The sequence below is a fragment of the Pholcus phalangioides genome, unplaced genomic scaffold (genome assembly GCF_987345545.1).
Source record: "Pholcus phalangioides strain wild (caught in Gottingen) unplaced genomic scaffold, Ppha-v1.0 ptg000001l_1, whole genome shotgun sequence".
In the NCBI taxonomy this organism is placed as follows: Eukaryota; Metazoa; Arthropoda; class Arachnida; order Araneae; family Pholcidae; genus Pholcus; species Pholcus phalangioides.
This window is the reverse complement of record NW_028301594.1, coordinates 23,171,433-23,194,473: the sequence shown is the minus strand read 5'-3', so window position 1 is coordinate 23,194,473 and position 23,041 is coordinate 23,171,433. Positions and strand designations below refer to the sequence as shown.

At 38.6% G+C, this 23,041-nt stretch overlaps 1 protein-coding gene and 1 non-coding gene across 2 annotated transcripts; one reads left to right on the top strand and one right to left on the bottom strand.

The window, feature by feature from the left end:
- Nucleotides 1-12,625: 12,625 nt before the first annotated feature.
- On the top strand, nt 12,626-21,132 carry LOC149090102 (uncharacterized). The gene is made up of 2 exons (XM_089235566.1): nt 12,626-12,710; nt 20,598-21,132. Exons 1-2 carry the CDS (start codon nt 12,699-12,701, stop codon nt 21,003-21,005), a joined length of 420 nt encoding a protein of 139 aa, XP_089091692.1. The 5' UTR covers nt 12,626-12,698; the 3' UTR covers nt 21,006-21,132.
- TRNAY-GUA (transfer RNA tyrosine (anticodon GUA)) lies at nt 18,142-18,231 on the bottom strand. The gene is given in 2 exon segments: nt 18,142-18,177; nt 18,195-18,231. It is a non-coding gene; the product is annotated as a tRNA-Tyr (tRNA).
- Nucleotides 21,133-23,041: the final 1,909 nt, after the last annotated feature.

Here is a 23,041-nt window from a genome sequence, read left to right as displayed (position 1 = left end):
CACCCCAAACTGATAATCCATATAACAGATGAGAATGAAAAAATTAAGTATACGAGACGAAAATTAGGAAACGATGAGCTGATACAAGGATTGAGATAGTAAAGTCTGTAAGTTATATATACATTGGAGTTTAGAATGAATAGGGTTTATATATACATGTGATTTTTTTCCATTTTAGATTCGAGATTCGAATCAATGAAAACTCCTAGTTATTTCAGGAAATTATTTCTTTCATTCTGGAATTATTTTTTTAATGAATTATGGAATTCTTTCAATCTGGAATTATTTTTTTCATTAATTTTGGAGTTATTTCTGTCATTCTGGAATTATTTCTTTTTTTTATTCTGGAATTATTTCTTTTTTTTATTCTGGAATTATTTCTTTCTTTTATTCTGGAATTCATTTTTTCCCTTTTATTCTGGAATTGATTTTTTTCCCTTTTATTCTGGAATTGATTTTTTCCCTTTTATTCTGGAATTGTTTTTTTTCTTTTATTCTGGAATTACTTCTTTCATTAATTCTGAAATGACTTCTTTCATTAATTCTGAAATGACTTCTTTCATTAATTCTGAAATTATTTCTTTCATACATTATGGAATTATTTCTTTCATGAATTTTTTGGAACTATTTCTTTCATGAATTTTTTGGAACTATTTCTTTCATGAATTTTTTGGAACTATTTCTTTCATGAATTTTTTGGAACTATTTCTTTCATGAATTTTTTGGAACTATTTCTTTCATGAATTTTTTGGAATTATTTCTTTCATGAATTTTTTTGAACTATTTCTTTCATGAATTTTTTGGAACTATTTCTTTCATGAATTTTTTGGAACTATTTCTTTCATGAATTTTTTGGAACTATTTCTTTCATGAATTTTTTGGAATTATTTCTTTCATGAATTTTTTGGAACTATTTCTTTCATGAATTTTTTGGAACTATTTCTTTCATGAATTTTTTGGAACTATTTCTTTCATGAATTTTTTGGAACTATTTCTTTCATGAATTTTTTGGAACTATTTCTTTCATGAATTTTTTGGAACTAATTCTTCGTATTTTTATTTAATCAATTATAAATTATTACTTGTTTTCAGCTAATTTCTTACATTAGGTAATAATTATTTCCAAGTTTTTCGAGATAATTTCTTTCATCAATTGAAAAGAAAAAGGTCAGAAAGAAGGAGGAATTAATTTCAGAATTCATGAAAGAAGTAATTCCAGACTTAATGAAAACTCAATTAATGAAATCAATGATCGCGCCCGGTGGGCTTATCCTTTCAGGATTGTCAGGCTAGCTATTGTCATTGGCAAGCTAAACAGTGTTTTTTTTTTAAATCCCAGAAAATGATAATATTTAATATTGTCATTTTAATATTATCTTTTTAATATAATTCGTCATTTTTAATTGTTTTGTCTCACTCCATTTTTGCTAGGTGGCAGCACTAATCAGGCATTTCACTTCAAGGATTTGTGAAATTTACTTATATGTTATTTTAACGATTTCGGACACTGCAAGCTTAGTTGATAGCCTCCGATTCGTGCTGCCATCTAGTAAAAACAAAACAAGCCCAAAATAATTTGAAATCAAAACTAATGACTTTATTATCATGCGTATTCCCCGTCTGGTAAGGGCATCTGTTATCATCCGCGTAAGGGAGGTTAAGGGCGTACGCAAACTCGATCTTTTCAAGGGGCGCAAAAGATTTTGGGAGAGAGGGGCAGAAAATCTCTTCCAGAGAAATTTTTAGTTTCCAGGCTAGCGCCGTCTTAACGCATGGGCCCACCCGGGCACGGCCCGGGGCCTCCAGAGAAAAGGGGCCTCACAAAAATGAAATGTGGTTGGAATTTCCGAGAATTCACCACGTAGGGCCTCAGAAGAATCATTTGCCCGGGAGCCCATGATGCTCTTAAGACGGCGCTGTTCCAGGCTTCAAAACAAGAAGCGTTTTTAAAATAGACAAAAAATTATTAATACAGCAATTTTTTAAAGGTATTTTTAGAAATTTAGTAATTTCTCATTTTTTCTCTCTCTCATTTTCAGGGATGGCCCTTGGGCAGTGCGACCCATGCGGTGACATGGGGTATGAGGGGCGCCAAACATAGGAGGAAATAGACTTGGAAGTCTGGGGGGATCATGGTCATTATTGCTGGGGGGGGTCACGATAATGATAATGCCAATTCATATATACATATGTATATACATTAGATCAGTCGACACCACGCTCCCTTTCCGTATCTCCGCCCAAGGTGCCAAATCCAAGTCGAAAAGATGGGAAAAAAAGCTTTGCCCGCCAAAAAAAACGTGGTCAGAGGCAGAAGCGCATTAAGGTCAGTTGAGGCCCGGGCGCATAATAAAATCTGGACCCCCCCTGAATTAGAAAAAATTGTAAAGTTGCGATTTTTCGGAGGCCCTCAGAAGTCGGGTTGCCCACCGTTAAATCCGCATCTGAAGACAGGGCAGAGGGAAATAATGTCGGTTCTGGCCCCGGGCGGAGAAGAAAATATAGGATCCCTTAAATTAGAAAAAAAATTTAATCTTTTATGTTTTCGGAGCACTTAAGATGTCGGGGCCCCGAGCGTGTCCCTAGTGCACCCGGCGTTAAATCTGCCTCTGGTCAGAGGGTGTAAAAAATGGTTCCTGCGCAGGTAGGGATTTTTTCTCGAGTCACCCCAGATACATTTCAATTTTTTCTTCATTTTCGATCTTCTTAAAAGATCTCAGCCTAGGGGACCTGCTTCAGGATGTGGGGGCCATGGTCAGAGACACCCCCTTCCCCCCTCCCCCGCATATTTATTCTCAGGGTGGTCCTGGCACCCTGGCAGGCCAAACAAGGGTTTTGAAATCTCAGAAAATGATAATATTTAATATTGTCATTTTAATATTATATTTTTAATATTTTTTTTCCTCTTTTTAATTTTTTTGTCTCACGCAATTTTTGATAGATGGCAGCACTAATCATACAAGCTTAGTCAAAACTGTCCGATTCGTGCTGCTATCTAGTACAAACAGAACAAGACCAAAAGAATTCAAAATCAAAACTAATGATTTTTTTTCCTATATGCTGTTCATTTTAAAAATAAATTACTGTATATATTTTTAACCTTTGTTCGATTTCATTTGATTCTTATTTTTATTTCATTAAATTATATATCCATTTAATGTAAGAGAAAATGTTATTTTAAATATTCATTTACACATTTAAAAATTATTTTGAGAAAAAATCGCAGAAGTAAAATTTTTTGGTGCCTTCATCTCTGCAATATTTCCTTTATTAGAATAAAATACTATAAAATCAAATTATAAATAACGAAGTAGAATGACGGGAGGAAAACAAAATTATTAAACTATCTTTATTGGAAAAACGGATTATACGCGTTTAAAATTGGTGAAACAGTCACTGAAAAACGCTGAAATATGCACTAAGAATTCTGAAATAATAAAACACTGAAAAATGCCGGAATCTACCATGAAATCAAAAATATGTGCGAAAAATAAAAACAACCTTTATTGAAAAGTATACGCAAAAATGGAAAAAAAGAAAATGTCAAAAAATGGGAATAAAAAAATCATGAAAATTGTGAAAATATACATTTAAAAATATCGAAATATACATAAAATGGAAATTATGGTGTAAAAATTCTTCAATATGCCCCCTGCATGTATAAGCATATTCAAAAATATACGTGAATTTACAAAAAAAAAACCATTTAAAATGCTGAAATGCCCCTAAAAATTAAAAATGCCCACAAAAATGAAAAAAATTCCGTATTAAAATCACTGAAGCCTGACTCAAGAGAATAAAAAAATATGCGGTAAAACTAAAAAAAATGTGAGCAAAAACTGAAAAACACGTTGCATTTAAAAAAACTACCGAAAAATAAGTCTATTCAATAGTAGAATATTTTCTTGAAAAATTTTTAGGAATTTGATGAAATTCGAAGAAAATTTAAAAAGAAAGAATCTCGAAAACATTAGTACACTGCAATTAATAGAAAGAATGCCAAAAATACGCAAAAAAGTGCTAAAATATACAATTGCATATGCGTTTATGAATTTTCATATAATCCAGGCAAGGCCGAACCTTTAGCAGGTGCGAAAGGTGCGACCGCTAAATTTTAGAAAGCCCGCAAAATGGGATAAAATACTTTGATTTGAATGACTGACTTAACATTTATAAAGCAAATATCTTAAAATTCTGTCCAAAACTCTAAAAGCCAGACATCGAACCCTCTAGCATAGGGGGTTCTTCACAAGCCAAGAGAAGGATGCAGGTGGAACTGGTGCTCTCGCGCGTTGAACCAGTGAGGACGCTAAATTCGTCTTTTAAAATTATTAAAAATTACACGAGGAAGGCATAATGCATGCGTGCCCGACTGAAAGAGTTGCGGAGATTAAATAATCGACTCACAAAGGGGGAAGGGGGTCTGACAGGACTCCTCAGTTGGCCGGGACAATTTTCATCATTTTTGTTTCCACGCTATATTCACAAAAGGAAGGCCTGTGAAAACTCTTGCCTGAGGGCTCGCAAAAGATCTCAGCCTAGGAGCCCTACTACAGGATGTGGTGGGAGGCAGATCTATGGGCACATTTATGCCATTATGGGTCTATGGTGCCCGCTAGGCAGTATCGTCAAATGGTTTTTTTCACGACTATGAAATAGTAATACGATTGAGTGATCGACGTTTGGGTTTACCCAAAATTCCAAAACGGACACGGCTATACGCGTTTCAGAACTATATGAAGTTCCTTCATCAGTAGCAGAAACAAAGAAGAAAGAAAATATTGAAAAAACTCCTTATAGCGGGAATTACTCGCTGTTGTAGACAAGAGTCAAATTCAAAAATCCAAACGTCGATTATTTAATCGTATTATCAAACCCAAAAGGTAATCCATTTCTATGAAATAGTAGTTCTCGGATGCCAATTTAAACTTGGCGCACTGAGGAAACCCCGTTTTGGCGGAAGCCGCAAAGCTGTTTTCGCACATTTATGGAGCTCTTTGTGTTAAATGTATGTATCAAAAATTTTCAATTAAAAAAAAATTCTAATAATTTGGGGCCCCTCTTAGGATGAGAAAATTGGGCCCTTTGCCTACCCGTTGGGAGACCACTGACAGCGGCGTCGGAAATGTTTTTTACCTGTGGGTGGCAGTAGCATATTTTGCAGGAGGGAGGTTGACAGGCTATAACCAAAGCCTTCAAGATAGCCTCCTAGAACTATCTATATATATAGGAGGCTTTGCTATATATATAACCCATTGGGTAGCAAATTTGAGGAATGAATTTTTGCAAAACTTTTATATACAAGATATACAGAAGACTGGATGTTGTGAAGATATTTAGTATTTGAGATGTTAATTTTTAAATATCTTCACAACATCCAGTCTTCTGTATATCTTGTATTAACAAGTGGAGAGCGACATTCATGTCATAAAACTTTTATAGCCCACAGGTGATGGAACAGGTGGGGGTTATGTTCAAATGTTCTTAAAAGTTAACCTGTTCTTAAAGTTATGTCCTCAAATGTTCATTACGAGGGGTTCGCAGTGCACCGACCTTCACTACAGGGGGGATCCACTCATTACAGGAGGGGGGCGCAGGGGCGGCAAATTTTAGGTATTAGTGGCTAAGAAAATGAGAACATAATGAGAGAAGGGCGGCAAAATTTTATAACTACGGATCCGCTTCGGCCGAGAGAGCGAAAGACTAGGTCAGTGAGTGGCCTGAAGAGTTTGTAAGTATGTGAATGACAGAAAGAGTGACCTAGAACGTGAGCAAGCATATGAATGACTAAAAGCGTGAACAATCATGTGAATGGCTAAAAGCGTGAACAATCATGTGAATGGCTAAAAAAGTGACCTAAAGTGTGTGTGTGCAAGCATGTGAATGGCCAAAACAGTGTGCAAGAGTGTGAATTGCCAAAACAATGGCCTAGAGAGTGTGTGAACATGAGAATGGCTTAGAGAGTGTGCGAGCATGTGAGTGATCAAAAAGAATACGCAAGCATGTTAGTGACCAAATGCAGGCATGTAAGTGACCAAAAGAAAGACTTTTAGAGAACATATATAGGCATATTTACAGGTGGCGGGGTAAGGGGGGGGGGCAAGCGGATTTTGCAAAGGGCAGTGAATTCAAGTGGTCAAGGAAATTAAACTAGAATGAGGGAGGGACGGCAAAATTCAGGTAGCCCACAAGCGGCGAAACCGAAAATACGCCTCAGTCAGTGGTAAATTGACCTTCACTACGCGCTGACCACTTTATTGGGAAACACTAACCTAGAGCGTGTGTAAATATGTGAATCCCCAAAAGAGGAGAACATGCCCGCCCCACCCTTATGAGTGGCATAACAAGGCTCCAGCCCAGGGCCGCGGGATGATTCTCCTCATTTTTTGCTATATCTTCTTATGACTCAGTATATTGTCGAGAGAGTTGTTTGCTTTTATCGCTGTGAAATTGTGATCGCTGCGTCTAACCCGCTTTGCCGTATGCCTGTAAAGGCGGGAACGGCCGAACATATTGATATAATTTCTTATGAGTTCACTAAAAGAGGGCTCTGCAAAAGATCCCAGCCTGGGGCCCCTTGCTCCAGATTGTGGGGGGGGGGGCGCTATATCCTGTACTAGAGAGAGAGAGAAGAACCAGGCCATTGAGCAAAGCTGGTTGAAAGTAAACTCTTAATGCAGTTTCGTTAATAAGTGACCAAAAAGAGTGACCTAGAGAGCGTTTAACATGGGAGTGCCCAAAAGAGAACGCAAATACGAGAGAGTGACCAAAAGAGTTCAGAGACACAGAAGCATTTATAGGGCTCGGGGGGAAGGGCCCCCAGCGGAATAGGAAGGTGAATTCATGGAACAGCAGAGTGGTCACGGAAACCAGACTAGATTCGGAGGAGGGCGCAAAATTCATGCAGACCACGGGCGGCAAAACCATAAATGAGCCCCTGGTGTGCGTGCTCGACTTGAGTTTCTTGTAGAAAATTTTGATTTCCGAATGAATTCCGAGGATGCTCGGTCCCCCCACTCCCCCATGCTACAATAATACAGCACCCCCATCTCCGACGCCGCTGACCACCGATCTCTGCTGGAGTCATCCTAATTAATAAATACTAATTCGATGTTGAGAAAAAAAAATATAATCAAAGACTCTCTTATATAATTATATGGACTTTGACGTGCTATTTATATACGAATACGGTCATAATTTAAACGCGACCGTGTAATTAGTAGATAAGGCTCCGAAAAATCTCCGAACGAAAGATCAAGGATTATCATTAAACGAACGGTCAAGGCCACAGACCGTCCACATAGTCTCTCTCTTTCCAGGTAACATCTCTCTGATACGTATCAACACCGAACACCGAGTAACACTTTGTATCCGGCTCAGATGCAACATAACCATGATCGATAGTGTTAAAGGTAAATCTAGTTAAATAATGAATTCCTCTCTTCTTCTCTCTCTCCCAGTACATCTCAGCGATCCATAATCAATATGCATGACGTCATCTACGAATAATATTGAAATGTAGCATCATAATAGAGAAGAGATTTTCGAAATGACATCGATGGTAATAATAATAATCAATAATAATAATAATAAAAAAAATATGCCATGTGATATGTATATAATTACTCGGTTGATTCTTGATGAATCGACGATTGTGATGGATCGTTTTCGATTCCCATAATGGTGTCCCACACCTGCGTTGATGGCGAAATGATCTTCTACAACGAATCCTCTTGTGTGTGTCCCGTCTTCTTCCTTTTCTTGAATTAAAATATATGTAAATTATTCTTTAAAAAATGTGACTTTTTCGACCTACTCACGGAGTTTTGTTTCCCCGAATTGTTTTTGATGCAAATGTGTGGGGGAAGCCCGGGGTTTTCCTCATCGTTATGATGAGCGATGATGATTTATGGCGAAATATTATCATTTGTAGGAATAATATAATTCCTTTTGGATAAGAATTCTAATGCTTGCAATTGTCGTCACTAATGGCTTTTTTTTATATATTTTTTTTATTTTATTTACGAATGTGGATGTATGATGTATGAGGGAGGGCGAAAAAATATATGGAAGTTTTCGTGAATTGAGTAGTTGAAAAATTTTCATATTACATGGGAATGATGGATTTCGTACGTGACGTCATCGCGTAGATTGCGAAAAAAAGATAAAGTGGAAAAATAGTCGTATCACGCAAATTAGACTTTAATTACACATTCCGATGGAAACCATTAGCTATTGTTTTCCAAAATGAAATCTGAACCAGGTAATATGATGTTTCTACGAATAGGAGGGGGGGGGGTGCAACCAATGTTAAATTATACACCGAGTTCCACTTGATACGCATCCGTGTCTTATCCCCCCTTACAATTTCATTCTTTATAATCAACAGGGGTGTAGCAACACCCGTTATAGTAGTCTGCTATAGCTGGTGTTGAGAGAGCGCAAGGGGACGTATGAAGAACCCATACCACCACTAGCTGTAGAAACATAAGGTGCTGGCCGTCCCTGAGTGAACCCATGTTTCAAGACAGCTCTGCTTATGATCCCTTGTACTGTCTCACCACTAGTCTATCCCGAGTATTCTCCCGGTTATATTCAGGGCCGCAACTAGATGCATGGTCAGCCAGGGCAAGCATGCATTTTGGCACCCCCTTGTTGAAGGAGAGGTTAAAGGGTGAAATTTCCGCCCCCTCTGGTCCGGCGCCCGGGCACCAGACCCCGCCGGCTCTCCACTAGTTACGGAACTGGTTATCTACATGCGAATTGTCGAATCCGTACGCGGCGAGTGAGATTTTCGTTCTCGTAGCCTCGGGTGGGGGGGGGGCGAATACATACACGCTTACTCCAATGTCCGTGGTCAGAACCGTGATGTACCAAGTCTCCCAGCCTAAGTCAAAGTACCTCACGACCGATTTTCATATCTACTCTCGAAAATCATGGCTCCTTAATCTCCCTATTACAGGATCCCGATGCTGTGGGGGAGGAATGCTGGGGGAAGCTTATATGGATTGTATATCCAGAAATTATTAGAGAAGGCAATCACGTTGAACCCCCAAGTTCCTGTGCCAATGGCCCGCTAGCCACTTATTTGCTACCCTGATTTACAGAGTAGAAGAAGAGCAACAAAAAGTTCTAGCCTAAGAGCTCGGAAGTTCTGGCCTAGGCAGCGGCGTACGCAGGACTTACCTTTAGTGAAATGAGTAATGAATTGGTGGTTTGGTGTGAGGAGAGGTAGAGAATCTCTTCCACACCACAGGGAAAATTTTTAGTTTCTAACCTTCAAAAGCATTTTAATCCGCAGAAACTGATTAGAACAGCTTGTGGAGTTTTTTTGCCCCCGATATTTTCATTTAATTTTTGATTATCTGTACCCCGCGTACGTCTCAGGGGATAGAGCCTGGTCCATTTAATATGGGGGGGGGGCAAATACCTCCTGTATATTAGAATCTCGAAAGTTTTGAGGTTAGTTGTTATCCGAGTTGGGTGTTGGAGTTTTTCGAAATCTATTTCCAGAGAGCTTTACGTAATTCTTTTGTTTGATTCTTCAACCGAATGCGAGTAATTTTAGTTTTAAGTGTTCTTGATGCGCTATGCTGGGCTCTTCGGGAGGTGAACCCCCCCCCCCCTCTATGCCAGAATTTTCCCCACAGACCCTTCTATAGTAAATTTAAAATGTAAAAATATAATAACATATTTCTTATCGGGCCTCAGGGAAATGAGAGCTTCCTTGTCAGCTTCCCATATGAAGTAGCCATCGGTCTTGGCAGATCTAATCTTAGTGAATCTAAAAAGTGGTTCATCAAAATATGCGTTGCTTCTTCTAAGGGCACCGACGCCAACGTTTGTCAGTGGAATCATGAGGGGTTGGTGTTGTGCAGGAGTCTTCAACCGCTGAAACACCGCGGGCCACATTTGATGTTTTACTCAAGAATGAATGATGTAGGACTCAGCAGGCTGCAAGTGTCCGGCGGGCCATGCGTTGAAGAACCCCCCCCCTCCCCCAATGGAGCAGTGATTTGTGCTTGTTCAGTGCCTTGAAGTGATTCTTTTCCAGAATATTCTGGAGAGCAGCGCTAGAAAATGTTCGAGAGCCACTAAAGTAAGCCATTGGATGTAGTAAAGAGTAAGTACGAATACGTAAGTCTAAGCCCCCCCCCCCCCCCATTAGCAGATACAGACTCTTTGTAGGGGTGGGGTGAATCCCTGAGGATGTTGAAAGTGAACGCGGGGAGTGAATGTCCACCTCCGCCTTTCCGCCTACGCCAATAATACAATTTTTTCACTAACGGGGATGGGCGGTCACCCCATCGCCCTTCCCTATACCCGCAATGGCCTCACCCTCCTAAAAGCCGATTTTTTTTTTTTTTTTGGATAATTCGAGTTTTCAGTAATCTGTGGTGGTGTGTGTCCCGTTCACTTTGAGCTATCGAGACTCTACTGCGACTGTGATTCCCCCGTATTTGGAGCAGAAACAACAAGCCTTCATTCCCTTCAAGTTCATACACACACGCACGCACGCACACACACGCACACACACAACTAGTAACTTTTGAAACAAATCGACATGAAGTCAAAGGAAAATGTCGAACATGTCTGAAGGGTTATCAGAGGAAATCAATTCCATCCGCATATCCCTGAAGGTAGGTGCCCCCCCTCGCTTTCGAACATAGAGGATGGTCAAGGCTAACACCTACTCGAGATTATTTGTTAATGGCCGCTGCGAAAAGAAATTAAAAAAAAACAAAAACGTGATTTTTATTTTCGACAAGTCCGAATACATTATACAGATCACGCATTTTCTGGAGAAGATTAATGCACATCCTTTGATGTCCTTCGAGATTATCACTGTTTAATTTTTTTTTTATTCACCCGGACATGTTTCTTTGAATGGTATCGGTCATAGAGGAAGATTCATCTTGCTGAAAGCATGAAGTATGTTCTCAGTCAGCACCGCCTCATTGTCGAAACGAAATTTCGATCCTCACAAGAAAAATACAGACACCGATTCCAGAGGGGGGGTCAAGAGGTCAACTTTGACCGTGAGCTTCGAAAGAAAAATAAATAAATAATATAATATACCCGAGAGAGATATACACGTATGGGGTTAAGTGTTGAGAAATCCCCCGAATTTCACGGCGAACAAAGTTCTTGTCGATTCATGATGAAAAATGGTCGGAATAGTCATTTTCCCCGAATGTTGAAAACCCACCCACGTCTACGTTGCGGACGGGGACGTATTAAAAATTGAAACATAGATGTGTAACCAATTGCCGAACTTGCTGGAAATCAAAAACTTGACGAACATAGGTGTACGCAGAATTTTCTCGGGGGAGTTCAGTTTTTTCCCCCTTCTGAGGGGGCGGGGGGGGGGGGTTACGTTTTTTCCTGTAAAATGACACTGTAATCTTTTCTCAAGGGGGGGGGGGACCCTGAGCATACCAATGCTAACGAATAGCATGTATTCCAAGGGTGTTCAATATTTAGGAGAGTGCGCAAGGACACTTCATTGGTTCTTCTTCTTACCAGGCAGCGACCTGGCTCTGTCCCGCTAGGGATATTAGCCATTTACTCGGCTGAGTTGGTCCGTGCTGGAGAGTGCTGAGGGTGTCCGACCGCCCTCAAGGGTCTCCCTCCACTAAGTCTATGGACAGAGTTTGAAGCCAAGATGGGACTGCTGACCAGGCTTAAACGGGTTCGTAAGCGTACTGCGGGCCGTTCGAGTGATCTGTGAATGTGCTGCGGGCCGCTTGAGCGAACTGTAATGGTACCGTTTTTTACCCAACTGATCTGTTAATGTGCCGCGGGTTACTTGAATGATTTATAAATGTGCTGCGATCACTTGAATGAGTGATCTGTGATTGCGCCGTAGGCCAGTTAAGTGACTGGTAAGTATGCCGCGGGCCATTTGAGTGATCTGTAAATGTGTCGCGGGTCATTTGAGTGATCTGAATATGGGCTGCGGTCCGCTTTAATGACCTTGAGTGGTCCGTGGCGCAGTTCAGATCACTGAAGCAGCCTGTGGCACATTTACGAATCACTTAAGTGACCCGCGGCAGATTCACAGATCAAATAAGTGACTCGCAGCACATTTACAGATTACTTTAGCGAACAGTGGCACAGTTTCATAGTATTTAAGAGGCCTCTGAAACGTTTCTAAACCAATAAAGTGGCCCCGCACTCTCCAAAAGGCTAAGTGTCATTGGATTAAAAAGATATCTTTGATCCTAGTTGGGGGTGGGGGGGGGGGAGGAACCCATACTTCGCTCGTGACTCAAACATGTCGATGTCGGGCCCTGAGCAGAAAGGCATAAGTAGGGAAAGAAAACGATTTGTTTTTCTCAGATCGTTTCAAACCATGATGCTTGCCTCAATTTGTGCATGATCCCTCCTCTCAGAGCCACTCTGTAAGTTTGTCCCTTTAAAAAAAAACCAATAATAATAGTAATAATAATGAAATAACTTTATGGAAGTGTAGGGGGGGGGGGGGAAAGAAAACAATTTGAAGTGAAATAATTTTCTTAATTGTTCGAGGTCATTTCAACTTTTTTAAACTAGTTTTTCTTTCTGGATTTTTTTCCCTCCCAATTTTGAAAGTGTACATCACGTATAAATAAGAGCCCATCACCTCTCTGTCTTCATGAATTTTGTGACTGCTTGAGAACTTTTTTTGAAGAACCATTTTTTGGAAGCTTACCATAATGATGTTGAAGGTAAGTTATGATTCTCCGTAATCGTTAATTTATCTATTATTTTCTGCTTAGAGCCAAAAGTACGCAACGTACTGGCAACACTTACAAGTTAAAATTTACGTTAAAATTTAGTAGAGCCAGAGACGTATTTGGGGATGAGGGGGGGGGGTCGGTTAAGCGGGCAAGAAATTTACAATTTTGAAACCGGGTGATTCTCTCTAAGTCACCCTGTAAATGCAAAAACTTGATATCGTCCGCCGCATTCAGAAGCACGAATGTACGAATTTTCTTCTTTTTTTTTATCAGCTGCTTGCATACATAGTTTTGCTATCTAAGTTGTTTTGTTTTCTAAGTTGTGCCTGAAACGCAAATGTGTATCCTCCCTATTGAAACACACGTTACAAAACATTTTAGGGAAATACCTTCCATTGAGTGACCAGTCAAACGTCATTTCCACGTTCTTTTTTTTTGCAAGGATATTGCGCATTCGTTCGTGATTCTGGCATGACGCCGCCGATATATTGATTGTTGTACAATATTTACTGGACAACAACATTTTACTGGTACTTGGGTTCAGAAAGGTTGAGAAACACAGGACTAGTTCAGCGGCCCTACTCACCACCCCACGGACCTCCGAATATTTGGATCTAAATATGTGAGCCTCACATTGTGGAGGAGGCAACAGGGCGTCTCTATGCCACTCTTTTCGTCAGTCCCATGATCACACACTCCCTAAATCACTGTTTTGGTCAGTCCCATGATCATACACTCCCCTAAATCACTGTTTTGGTCAGTCCCATGATCACACACTCTCTAAGTCACTGTTTTGGTCAGTCCCATGATCACACACTCTCTAAGTCACTGTTTTGGTCACTCGCATGCTTGCACAAGCTCTAGGGTCACTCACTGACATGGTTCCTCGTTGTATAGTTCACTCTTTTAATCATTTTCATCTTTACACATCATTTGCATTTTAATGAAGAGATCCGGATCTGCACTGCTGGTCAGAGATATAGGAAAATAATGATATTCACTTCAACGCCTCTCCCTCTTTTGTGTCTTTTTTCCTTGTTCCCTTGCACCAGGGGCATCAAACTCAATTGGATCCTAGGCCATTTGTTTCAAAATTTCCTCTCAAGTGGGCCACCAATTATTAAAAATTATTAATCAAAAATCTTTTAATTCGTAATTAAAAATTTATTAAATAATAATTAAAAAATGTGTTAGTTGGTGACTAAAAGTTAAACATTAAGCAAAAAAAAAACTGTTTAACTGAAATCGAAGAACGTTAAAGAGCAATTTTTGATATAAACACCATAAAATTAATTCTACCCATTAAGATTTTTATTGATCAACTGTTGACACGCCGAGAAGTAATTGAGAATGTCTTTATGAATGTCTCTTCTGAATGTCTTTTTTTGAGCAAATCCATTTAGACATAAAATTTGTCAGTGCATAAAAAATGCGTGTCGTGTCATTAGCTGATGTTTCCCTTGAAATAGGAAATTAAAGTTTTTCAAATGTCCGGTAATATCAATTAAGAATTCTAGATAAGCTATCGCACTTGTGTCTTATCATTGTGAAACGAAACAGCTTAATGTTTCATTTCTAGGAACAGTTTTACCTCGCTTAAAAGTAGAAACAAAATGTTTTTTAGAACTTCATGACCGACAACCAATAATATGCTAATAAGGGTAATCTCTTAAATTAAATCTCCAAGTCTTTAAGAAATTTCCAGTATAAGAAGCGCTTAAGGCCTCTGGATCAGGTGAAGTTCAAAGTGGACCCTTTGTCTAAGTCTTGGAACGCTTATTTCGAACTCTGCAGCAAAGGACCTGTTGATAAATGACGCAATGGAAAAATTGCAGTTCGAGAAGTTTGTGAATCATGGGCGGAGATACGGGGGGGGGGGAGAAGCGTGTGGGGGGGGGGGCAGCAAAGGTGAAGCCGACTGATCTAATGCATATATGTATGGATGAATTGACATCATCATCATTGTGTCCCCCAGCAATAATGACCGTGCTTTCCCTCTCAGACTTCCAAGTCTATCTCCGACTATGTTCTGAATGCATTTCCTTCATTCTTGAAGCAAAATTTATATTTTTGCCAGCCAATTGCTGACGCACCACCCTTCCTCACTGCGGAAGTTAATATTTTTCCAAGTGAAATAACTTGATACATTTTGCGTGACGTTGGAAATATTTTCCCCTTTTGTGGTTTCGTGAATTGAAAAGATTTATAAAAATTCTTCAGTGATGAACTCTATCGTCATCGCAAGCACGAAAAATCAGTCCCTTGAGAAACGTCTTGAACACCCAAGATTTCATTCAGCACGATTGAAAAACACTGTACCTTTGAAGGTGTTGCTTCCAACTGGTCACGCATTTTATCAGCTAATGCTGTTATTCTTTCGACCACAATACGTCTCTTTATAAAAAATGTCATGAAATGCTTGAACATATTTAAGATAGACGTTTTCTACAGCTTTCATCATCCATTCCTTAACCAAGAAACCGTCGATAAAAAAGCTTGGAATTTTTCCCCAATACCCCTATATAGCTGATTTCATGTATGTAGCTGCTTTCACTGCCAATTCATTCGCATTTATAATTTTTTGACGTAAATTCTTCATATTTTTCATTTAAAGAAAAATTATTTGAATTTCTTTATTTAAAAAAAAAGAAAAAAATTTTTTTTTTGATCTTGGGATGTCGCGGGCAACAAACAGTTCCTTCGGGGGCCGTGAATTCGACACCTCTACCTTACACCAACGTAAGAGAGATCGCTGCACACAGTGGCATCCGGAAAGAATAATTTTGAGTAGTAATTTCACGCCTCTCTAGAATTTTATGGGGTAGTTTTGGAAGAAGCGGGGTTATTCTTCTTTGTTATTCCTTTAAATGAAAAATAGAGAAATGACTCTATTAAAAATTAATCACCTAAATTTGACAAAATATTTCCACTTCTCAACGAAAATTGGAGGAGTAAAATTGAATTTGGATGCTTGAATCGTACATCTAGGTTAGGCTGACTATATTTACTCGAAAAAACACAAGAAACTCTGGGAATCCAAAATATGGGAAATATTGGACATCGCCAATAATCACCAAAAATAATGCCAAAAGTGAGCAAAGTTGCCAACTTCATTCACTTGAAAATCGTCAGTGGGAGCAAATGAATCATTTAAGTCCCGTTCACATGTGAAATAGAGAATTTTCCATTAGCCTGCCAGGCCTTTTGTAAGCCGCTGAAATGCGCTGAGGGCAGGACTCTGCGAAAAATTCCTGCATTCCGCAAATAGAGAATTTTCACCAATGACTGCTCTTCATTTCCTTCCTTATGAAGGAAAAAAAGTCGTCAAGCGGGTGCTAGCACTCCCAATGCTACCGCAATATTTGCACATGTGAACGGGGCATTAATGATTCATTTGCTCCCATTGGCGATTTTCAAGTGGATAACTTTCAAAGTTGGCAATTTTGCTCACTTTTGAAATATTTTTGGTGATTATTGGTAATTTATATTATTGCAGTAATACTGCAAATTTTTCAATGGATTAGAATGATTTCCAACAAATCCACTGAAATTGGGATCAGAATGATTTTCAACAAATCCACTGAAATTGGGATCAGAATGATTTCCAACAAATCCACTGAAATTGGGATCAGAATGATTTCCAACAAATCCACTGAAATTGGGATCAGAATGATTTCCAACAAATCCACTGAAATTGGGATCAGAATGATTTCCAACAAATCCACTGAAATTGGGATCAGAATGATTTCCAACAAATCCACTGAAATTGGGATCAGAATGATTTCCAACAAATCCACTGAAATTGGGATCAGAATGATTTCCAATAAATAAAGCGTTCTCCACGTTATATATATGAAAGATCGATATTCGTTTTTATAGCTATAATTATATCATAAAATGATTTATACTTAAAAAGTGATTTTAATCCTTGGTTTGAATAAAGACTAAAAATTCGAGGAGGCTTCGTTGAAAACACGTGGAAAAACGAGACATTTCCCCAAAAAAGTCGGGATGGGCACGATTAATTAGGTGAAAAAAATTAAGTGATAAAATTACGTGAAAATATAGGAATGTCTCTAGAAATACTGGACGCATGGTCACCTTGATCTAAACACGTATCGGCAACTGACCGTACATGTATAGCATAGTGCTGCCATCTATTAAAAACTTTTAACAACATAATAATAATTAAATTTTTCTTGTATGTTGACAACAATTTTTTTCAAAGGAAAAACTGCATTTTTGTTATTGGACACGTTGCATCTGAATTGAAATCATAAGATATGTACGATAGGCAAGAAAAATGTGGATAAAAAAATGATATATAGTTGAAATATTCTAGGAGTGTGGGTGTGCATGTAAATTTGCCTAGTAGCGAGGGCCTCAAAAAATTTCTTGGCCCAGGAGCCCCATGGTGCTTTTGAAACGGCCCTGAATGCCATTATAAATCCATTCGTTGCATGGTATTATCAGACCCGTAGCGTACCTTCTCGGGGTCCCGGGCAGACATTTCCTAGGGGGGTTTTAAAAAGGAAAAAATTATGCAAAATAAGCGTACATTCATTGTGAGGCCTTCCATTTGGCTCGGGGCCCCGGTTGCCCCAGCCTAGTTACGGCCCTGGATATTATTTTTAAATGCACGGGAATGCTGATGCCTATGAATACACTAAAAATGGATTAACATTTAAAATTGATTTAGAATTCACAAATTAATGAAGGAAATGTATAATTTTCAATAATAAATGAAAAATAATTTAAAATTAATGAAAAATTATTGAAAATTAATAAAAAAATTATTGAAAATTAATAAAAAATTATTGAAAATTAATGAAAAATTATTGAAAATTAATAAAAAATTATTGAAAATTAATGAAAAATTATTGAAAATTAATAAAAAATTATTGAAAATATTAAAAAGTTAGCGAAGAATTATGGAAAATCAATGGAAGAAATAAATATAGAAAAAGTCTAAATTTTTATTTGAAGAAATAATTTCAGGATTTTAATGAAACATTTCAATATGTGGGGGTGGGGGGGGGGGACTCTCTGTTCGATTCAGGGCTCTGTACTCCGGCCCTGTTAGCCCATTTGTTAAAAAACCATGGACTGGTTTTACCAATTTCGGAAAATTAAGAGTTAAAATTAGTCATATTTAATAAGAAGTTTAAAAAAAGTAGACCTAAAATATGAGTCGTGATGTTCATCACGTTAGAGTTTTGGGTCGCGGCTGAAGAAGGTAAAGAGAGCCCCCGCTATAACTCGTTATACTATGCAATACAACGGGGGAGTTATATAACAATAATTTTTTTTTCTTTCAATTTTCAATAAAATATTCACGTCGGAAATGATATAATCACGTCGGTTTTTTTTTTCATGTTCGCGTGCATCATACTGAAAAAGAGAAAAAAAAAATTGTTATTCCGTCGAGCCGGAGTCGAACCAGCGACCTATGGATTTCTGAAACCTAACCATCTACAGTCCACCGCTCTGCCAACTGAGCTATCGACGGTTGAGCAAAACGGCTTTAATTTTGTACAGTAACATATTGCGTCAATGTTCAATAAAATAAATATATAATAATAATATAATATAATAAAAATGTGAATCGTTAATTCCCATTTTCCAAAAGTCAACCACCGTTTATTTTATTTTATTTATTCGTCCGCGACAAGAGTGTCAGAAATGAAAAATATTATAAAATATTCTTACAAAAGTAATAAATTGTCGAAAGAAAACACCATAATATGATCAATTTCCGTTAATTTAAGGTGTTTTTTGAAGAGTTGTAGTAAAACTCAAAATTTATTCGAAATATTGCCTTCGACGCTGCAGGGGGGGGGGGCAGCGTCAAAGGTCGAGTCGACTAATATAATGTATATGCGTAAATGTGAATTGACATCATCATCGTGCCCCCCCCCCCCCAGACCTTCGAGTCTATCTCCGCCTGGGGGTTTTGCTCCTGGTGACTAAATGCAGTTTTGTTTCTAGTTGTGGACCAAAGTTATCTAGAGTCCTTTTTTCGATACAGAGTTAGTTAAAAAGTAAAAAAAACCTTCCAATCAGATTCTTAATCAAAAACAACCAGAATTAATTTCAGCCATTATTATATAAATTCCCGTATTTTCACGTACTTTATTAAATAAGTGGTGCAAGATCTTGGCTTATTCCTATGCTTTCCTATGGGGAAAAGTCACCTTTTTTTCAACTATTTTATTTTTTTATTTATATTTATATTTCAACTTTATATTTCAACTATATCTCAAAAGAGAGCTTTTAGGGTTTTAGTTGCCGGTTTTTTTCGAATTTTAAATTCAACAACACATGCAACCTTTTCAAAAATCACCGAAATTTATCCATATTTTATACAAAAAAAATTTGTTTCAATCATTTTAATTAGAAATTCTCTCGTTAAAGCATGCAACACCTCAGAGCTGAGAGACGCATAACGTTTCAAGACATTTGAACGAAGGTTGTTTGAAAAAAAAGTTTCTAGAAAAGAACATTTCAAAAGAAGAAATTAGCATATGCAATGCTAAATGTACTTTATAATAAAATATTTAAAAAAAAATACTTTTAAAAATGCAGGTAGAACAAAAACTTGATCGCAGTTAGACGCAGAAATTTTTATAGTACTATTTAAAAATTGCTAAATGTGTTTTTTTGGAAAATTTGCGTGTGCCAACCCCACCCCCTAACACACAGTTCGTACCAGGCAATTTCCCCTTTGAAATGTACAGTTCAGTCTCTAAAGATTGCAATTAATTGTCTTCTAAAAGATTAAAAAGGATAAGAACTTCTAAATATAAAAAAAACTATTATCTTTTCCATTAATTCCGGAAATATCATTCATTAATTCTGGAATACTAATTGTAAAAATCTTAAAAAAATAAATAGTCCTTTCCTCATTTCTGTTTGAACTCCCATGGATGTCATAAGAAAATGGAAGCGTAGATTGCATTAAACACGTCACGTGATCTTCCGACGAATGATGTTTCGCACACCTCTCAGCACGGCCGAGACCGGGGACCGCTGACGTCATGCTCCCAAAAAGGGCCGAGAAATTGTAAAGACGCCACTGCTATGCTATTATTTTCGCTACGAGCCCGCTCTGTTAAGGGCGGCCCTGTGTCAATAATCAATAACAAAAGATGGATGTCGATTTAACATGTTGTGGTGATCCTGGAAATCCAAACCAGCTTTTTCAAACTTTTTATGTTAGTGGCACCTTTTGGAATGAGATTAAAATTTTAAATAACACGTGGCAATCCCCCCCCCCCCCCACTCGAGTAGATCGAGGCGTTAGAGGAGGTAAAGTAGACTTTCGCTAATTCGGCACATAGCTGACCAGGGTATGCCGGATTACCGAAATCGCCGAATTACTGGAAATCAATTGAAAAAGCCCATTCAAATAATATAAATTTCTGCGCAAAGACATCCAGTGTGGCATGTTTTCCCTCTTCTATAGGGGCTCGAAGAAAACCCGCCTGAAAACGCCGGATTACTGGACGGGCCAGATTATCGAGAGCGAACCAGTGCTGTCTTAATGCATGGGCCTCAAATGCTTATGCACTGGAGGTCCGGCTTCGTGATAAAGAGATTTGGTGCGATATGATTTTTTGGGGGAAAGCATGTAAATTTATAAGCAAGTTCTTTCAGCTAATTAGGTCACCCACAATAGCACTTTGCCGCCCCCTCCCCCAGTACTGTTAAGACGGTCCTGGTGTCTACTGTATATAACTTATACTTCATTTATTTCTCCTCTAAAATCGAGCCACTTAACTTGGCATCCAAAATTTTGGCATAAGGCAGTATAAGTTTTCATACGATTCAATTGATTAATTTCTTAATTTTTTTTTTTTTTTTTCTTTTTGGCAGATTGTTCTGGTTTCAGTTTTGGTGATAGCTTCGGCTTTAGGTCAGATGAACTACCGTACGACGCCTTTGGCCGACCAGAGGGGCATATACAGACCGTACGGAGGGTTGAACAACAACCGCGGCTATCGCTTCGATCGCCGGGACTTCTCTGACGGAAGAACATTCGGATACTCATACAACGTGGCACCCGGATATGGATACGACGGATACGGCAATAATCCGGCTGGACGTGGCTACTACTCGTACTCAGCCAACGAGCAGAGGGCATTTCCTGGAGCATATTACAGAAGGCCGTACAGCCTGAGTTACAGCGGTGGTTACATGGGTGACAATCGCCTCTGGAATGCCGATGCTGGTCGATACAGAAATGACCGCTGGAACCGCGGATATAGAGGCAACATAGTTTGAAGTTTCGGATCGAATGATCACCGAAATCGAGTTATTCTACTTATTGATTTTCCTTCCAATCTTGAATTTCTTGTACAAGCGCTCACGGATCCAATAAAACATACTGTACTTTATTGTTTACACAATACTAATTTTATTGCTTCATTTATTTCATCCGGGTTTCTTGTCCGAAATTATCATCATTTTTACCTATAAAAGTACCATAGACTAATGAGAGAATTCATAAACGTTTAACTTTCGCTGAACTCTGTGAATGTGAAAAGAATTCAAAGGAATATCTCTCACTGCAATCCTCTCCTATATATGACATCCCGCTTTTGAGTCATTCCACGACAACGGAGATGTTAGAGGAACTTGAGGGGAATAAATAGACATTGCCTGCGACCGTATTACCAGAAACAAAAATGTAAGCTATCAGAGGCGGCTCGAGACAAAATCTCTATTTGGAATCTTGGATTCTTGCGCCTCCTGTCTATTCCCTTCCATAGTCCCTACATCCTGCGTCAGGGCCCCCAGGCTGGAATCTTTTGCGGACCCCAAGCCAGATATTAAATGGGTGAACCCTTCTAAGCTAAATTTATAGCGTGAAAAAAAAATGGTAAGGATAGTCCCGGGCCCTGTCAGCCCTACCCTTATGGGTCATGCCCCTCCCTCATAACTTATCCCAACAATTTCTAAGAAAAAACTTTTTCTTTTTCAAAAAAAATTTTTTTTTTTCCCTTCCATCTCGGATTTAGCGCCTCTCTTTTTTCGCCCATTCACCATGGACTTAGCTCCCCTCTGAAGTGGCGCCCCGTGCGGTCGCAATGGTCGCATGGCCCAAGAGCCGCCCCTGTATTCTATGAAAAGGGAAAGTATTAATTTTGTTTCCCTCGCCCATTTTTTCCAGAATGGTCCGCAAGCAAAGGAAAAATTCGGCATCTCACTTGTCTGGTCTCTGGAATACCAGAAACACCTTTGAAAAAAAAAAAAATGTAATAAAAATAACCGCGTTATACATCATCTTTACAGGATAAGTGATGATGGCTCCCCACATTAAGTGCTGTTTTAAGGATTAAATTACCTGTTATGTAGCGTTATTTAGAACAATAAAATAATTCTGAATCAAAAAAGCAGAAAAATCTGCTTCAAAAGCGGGACGTATGGTTGCGATCATTTTGCACGGTAAACCAACATATGTGGCTTTCTTCTGAAAAAAAAAAATCGGGTTTATCTAGCGGTCCCCTTGACTGAGGCCCTGCCAGCCTTCCACCAGGGCCGCCTTTAGGGGCGGCATATGAGGCTTTGCTCCCAGGCGGCAGGTAAGCTTGAGCCGCCCCTACTACTACTACGAATTCATTCTACGAAGTCGTTCTGCAAAGAACAGAAATAAAATTTATTGGACGTAAAATGCCTACGCCCAGTCCTGCATACATCGAAGCTTAACAAAGAAATTGGTTATAAATAAGTTTTATTGGTTATTAATAAATTTCAATAATCACCAATTTCCTATGTCAAGCTTCTTCATATGAGCGGCCGGGTATAGACATTTTACGGCCTGCTGGAATAAAAGTATTTTGTGGCCCTCTAAAATATATGCATGAAAGGTCGCCACAAGGAAAAAGCAGCCGGGTCTGCATGTAGAAGAATTCAACGCTGTTTTGAACAGTTGAAAGTTATTTTGCGAGTTATCTATTCAAAATAGCATCGAATTCTTCTCTTCAATGTAAAAAGCAAATAGGATATATTGTATCTTATATCGATTGAATAAACATTTCCATGTTAGTCAATCACCGCTCAAACCCATATGGAACGTGTCCTTCTAGTACCTTCAATTCCGATTTGTTATGATCACTTGTAAGGTTTTCTGACCCGTTGGTCATAGTTTTACCAATTATTGTTAGTGAAATGCATTAAAACGCCAAAACGAAGAAGAAAAAGAGGAAGAAATAATAATATAACAAGAGATAATTTCTGAAAGAGCTTCAAACTCGGACAGCTTTTTCCTCTGTACGAGACAGAAGTTTTTTTTCCTCAGTTAACTCAAGCGATAATTT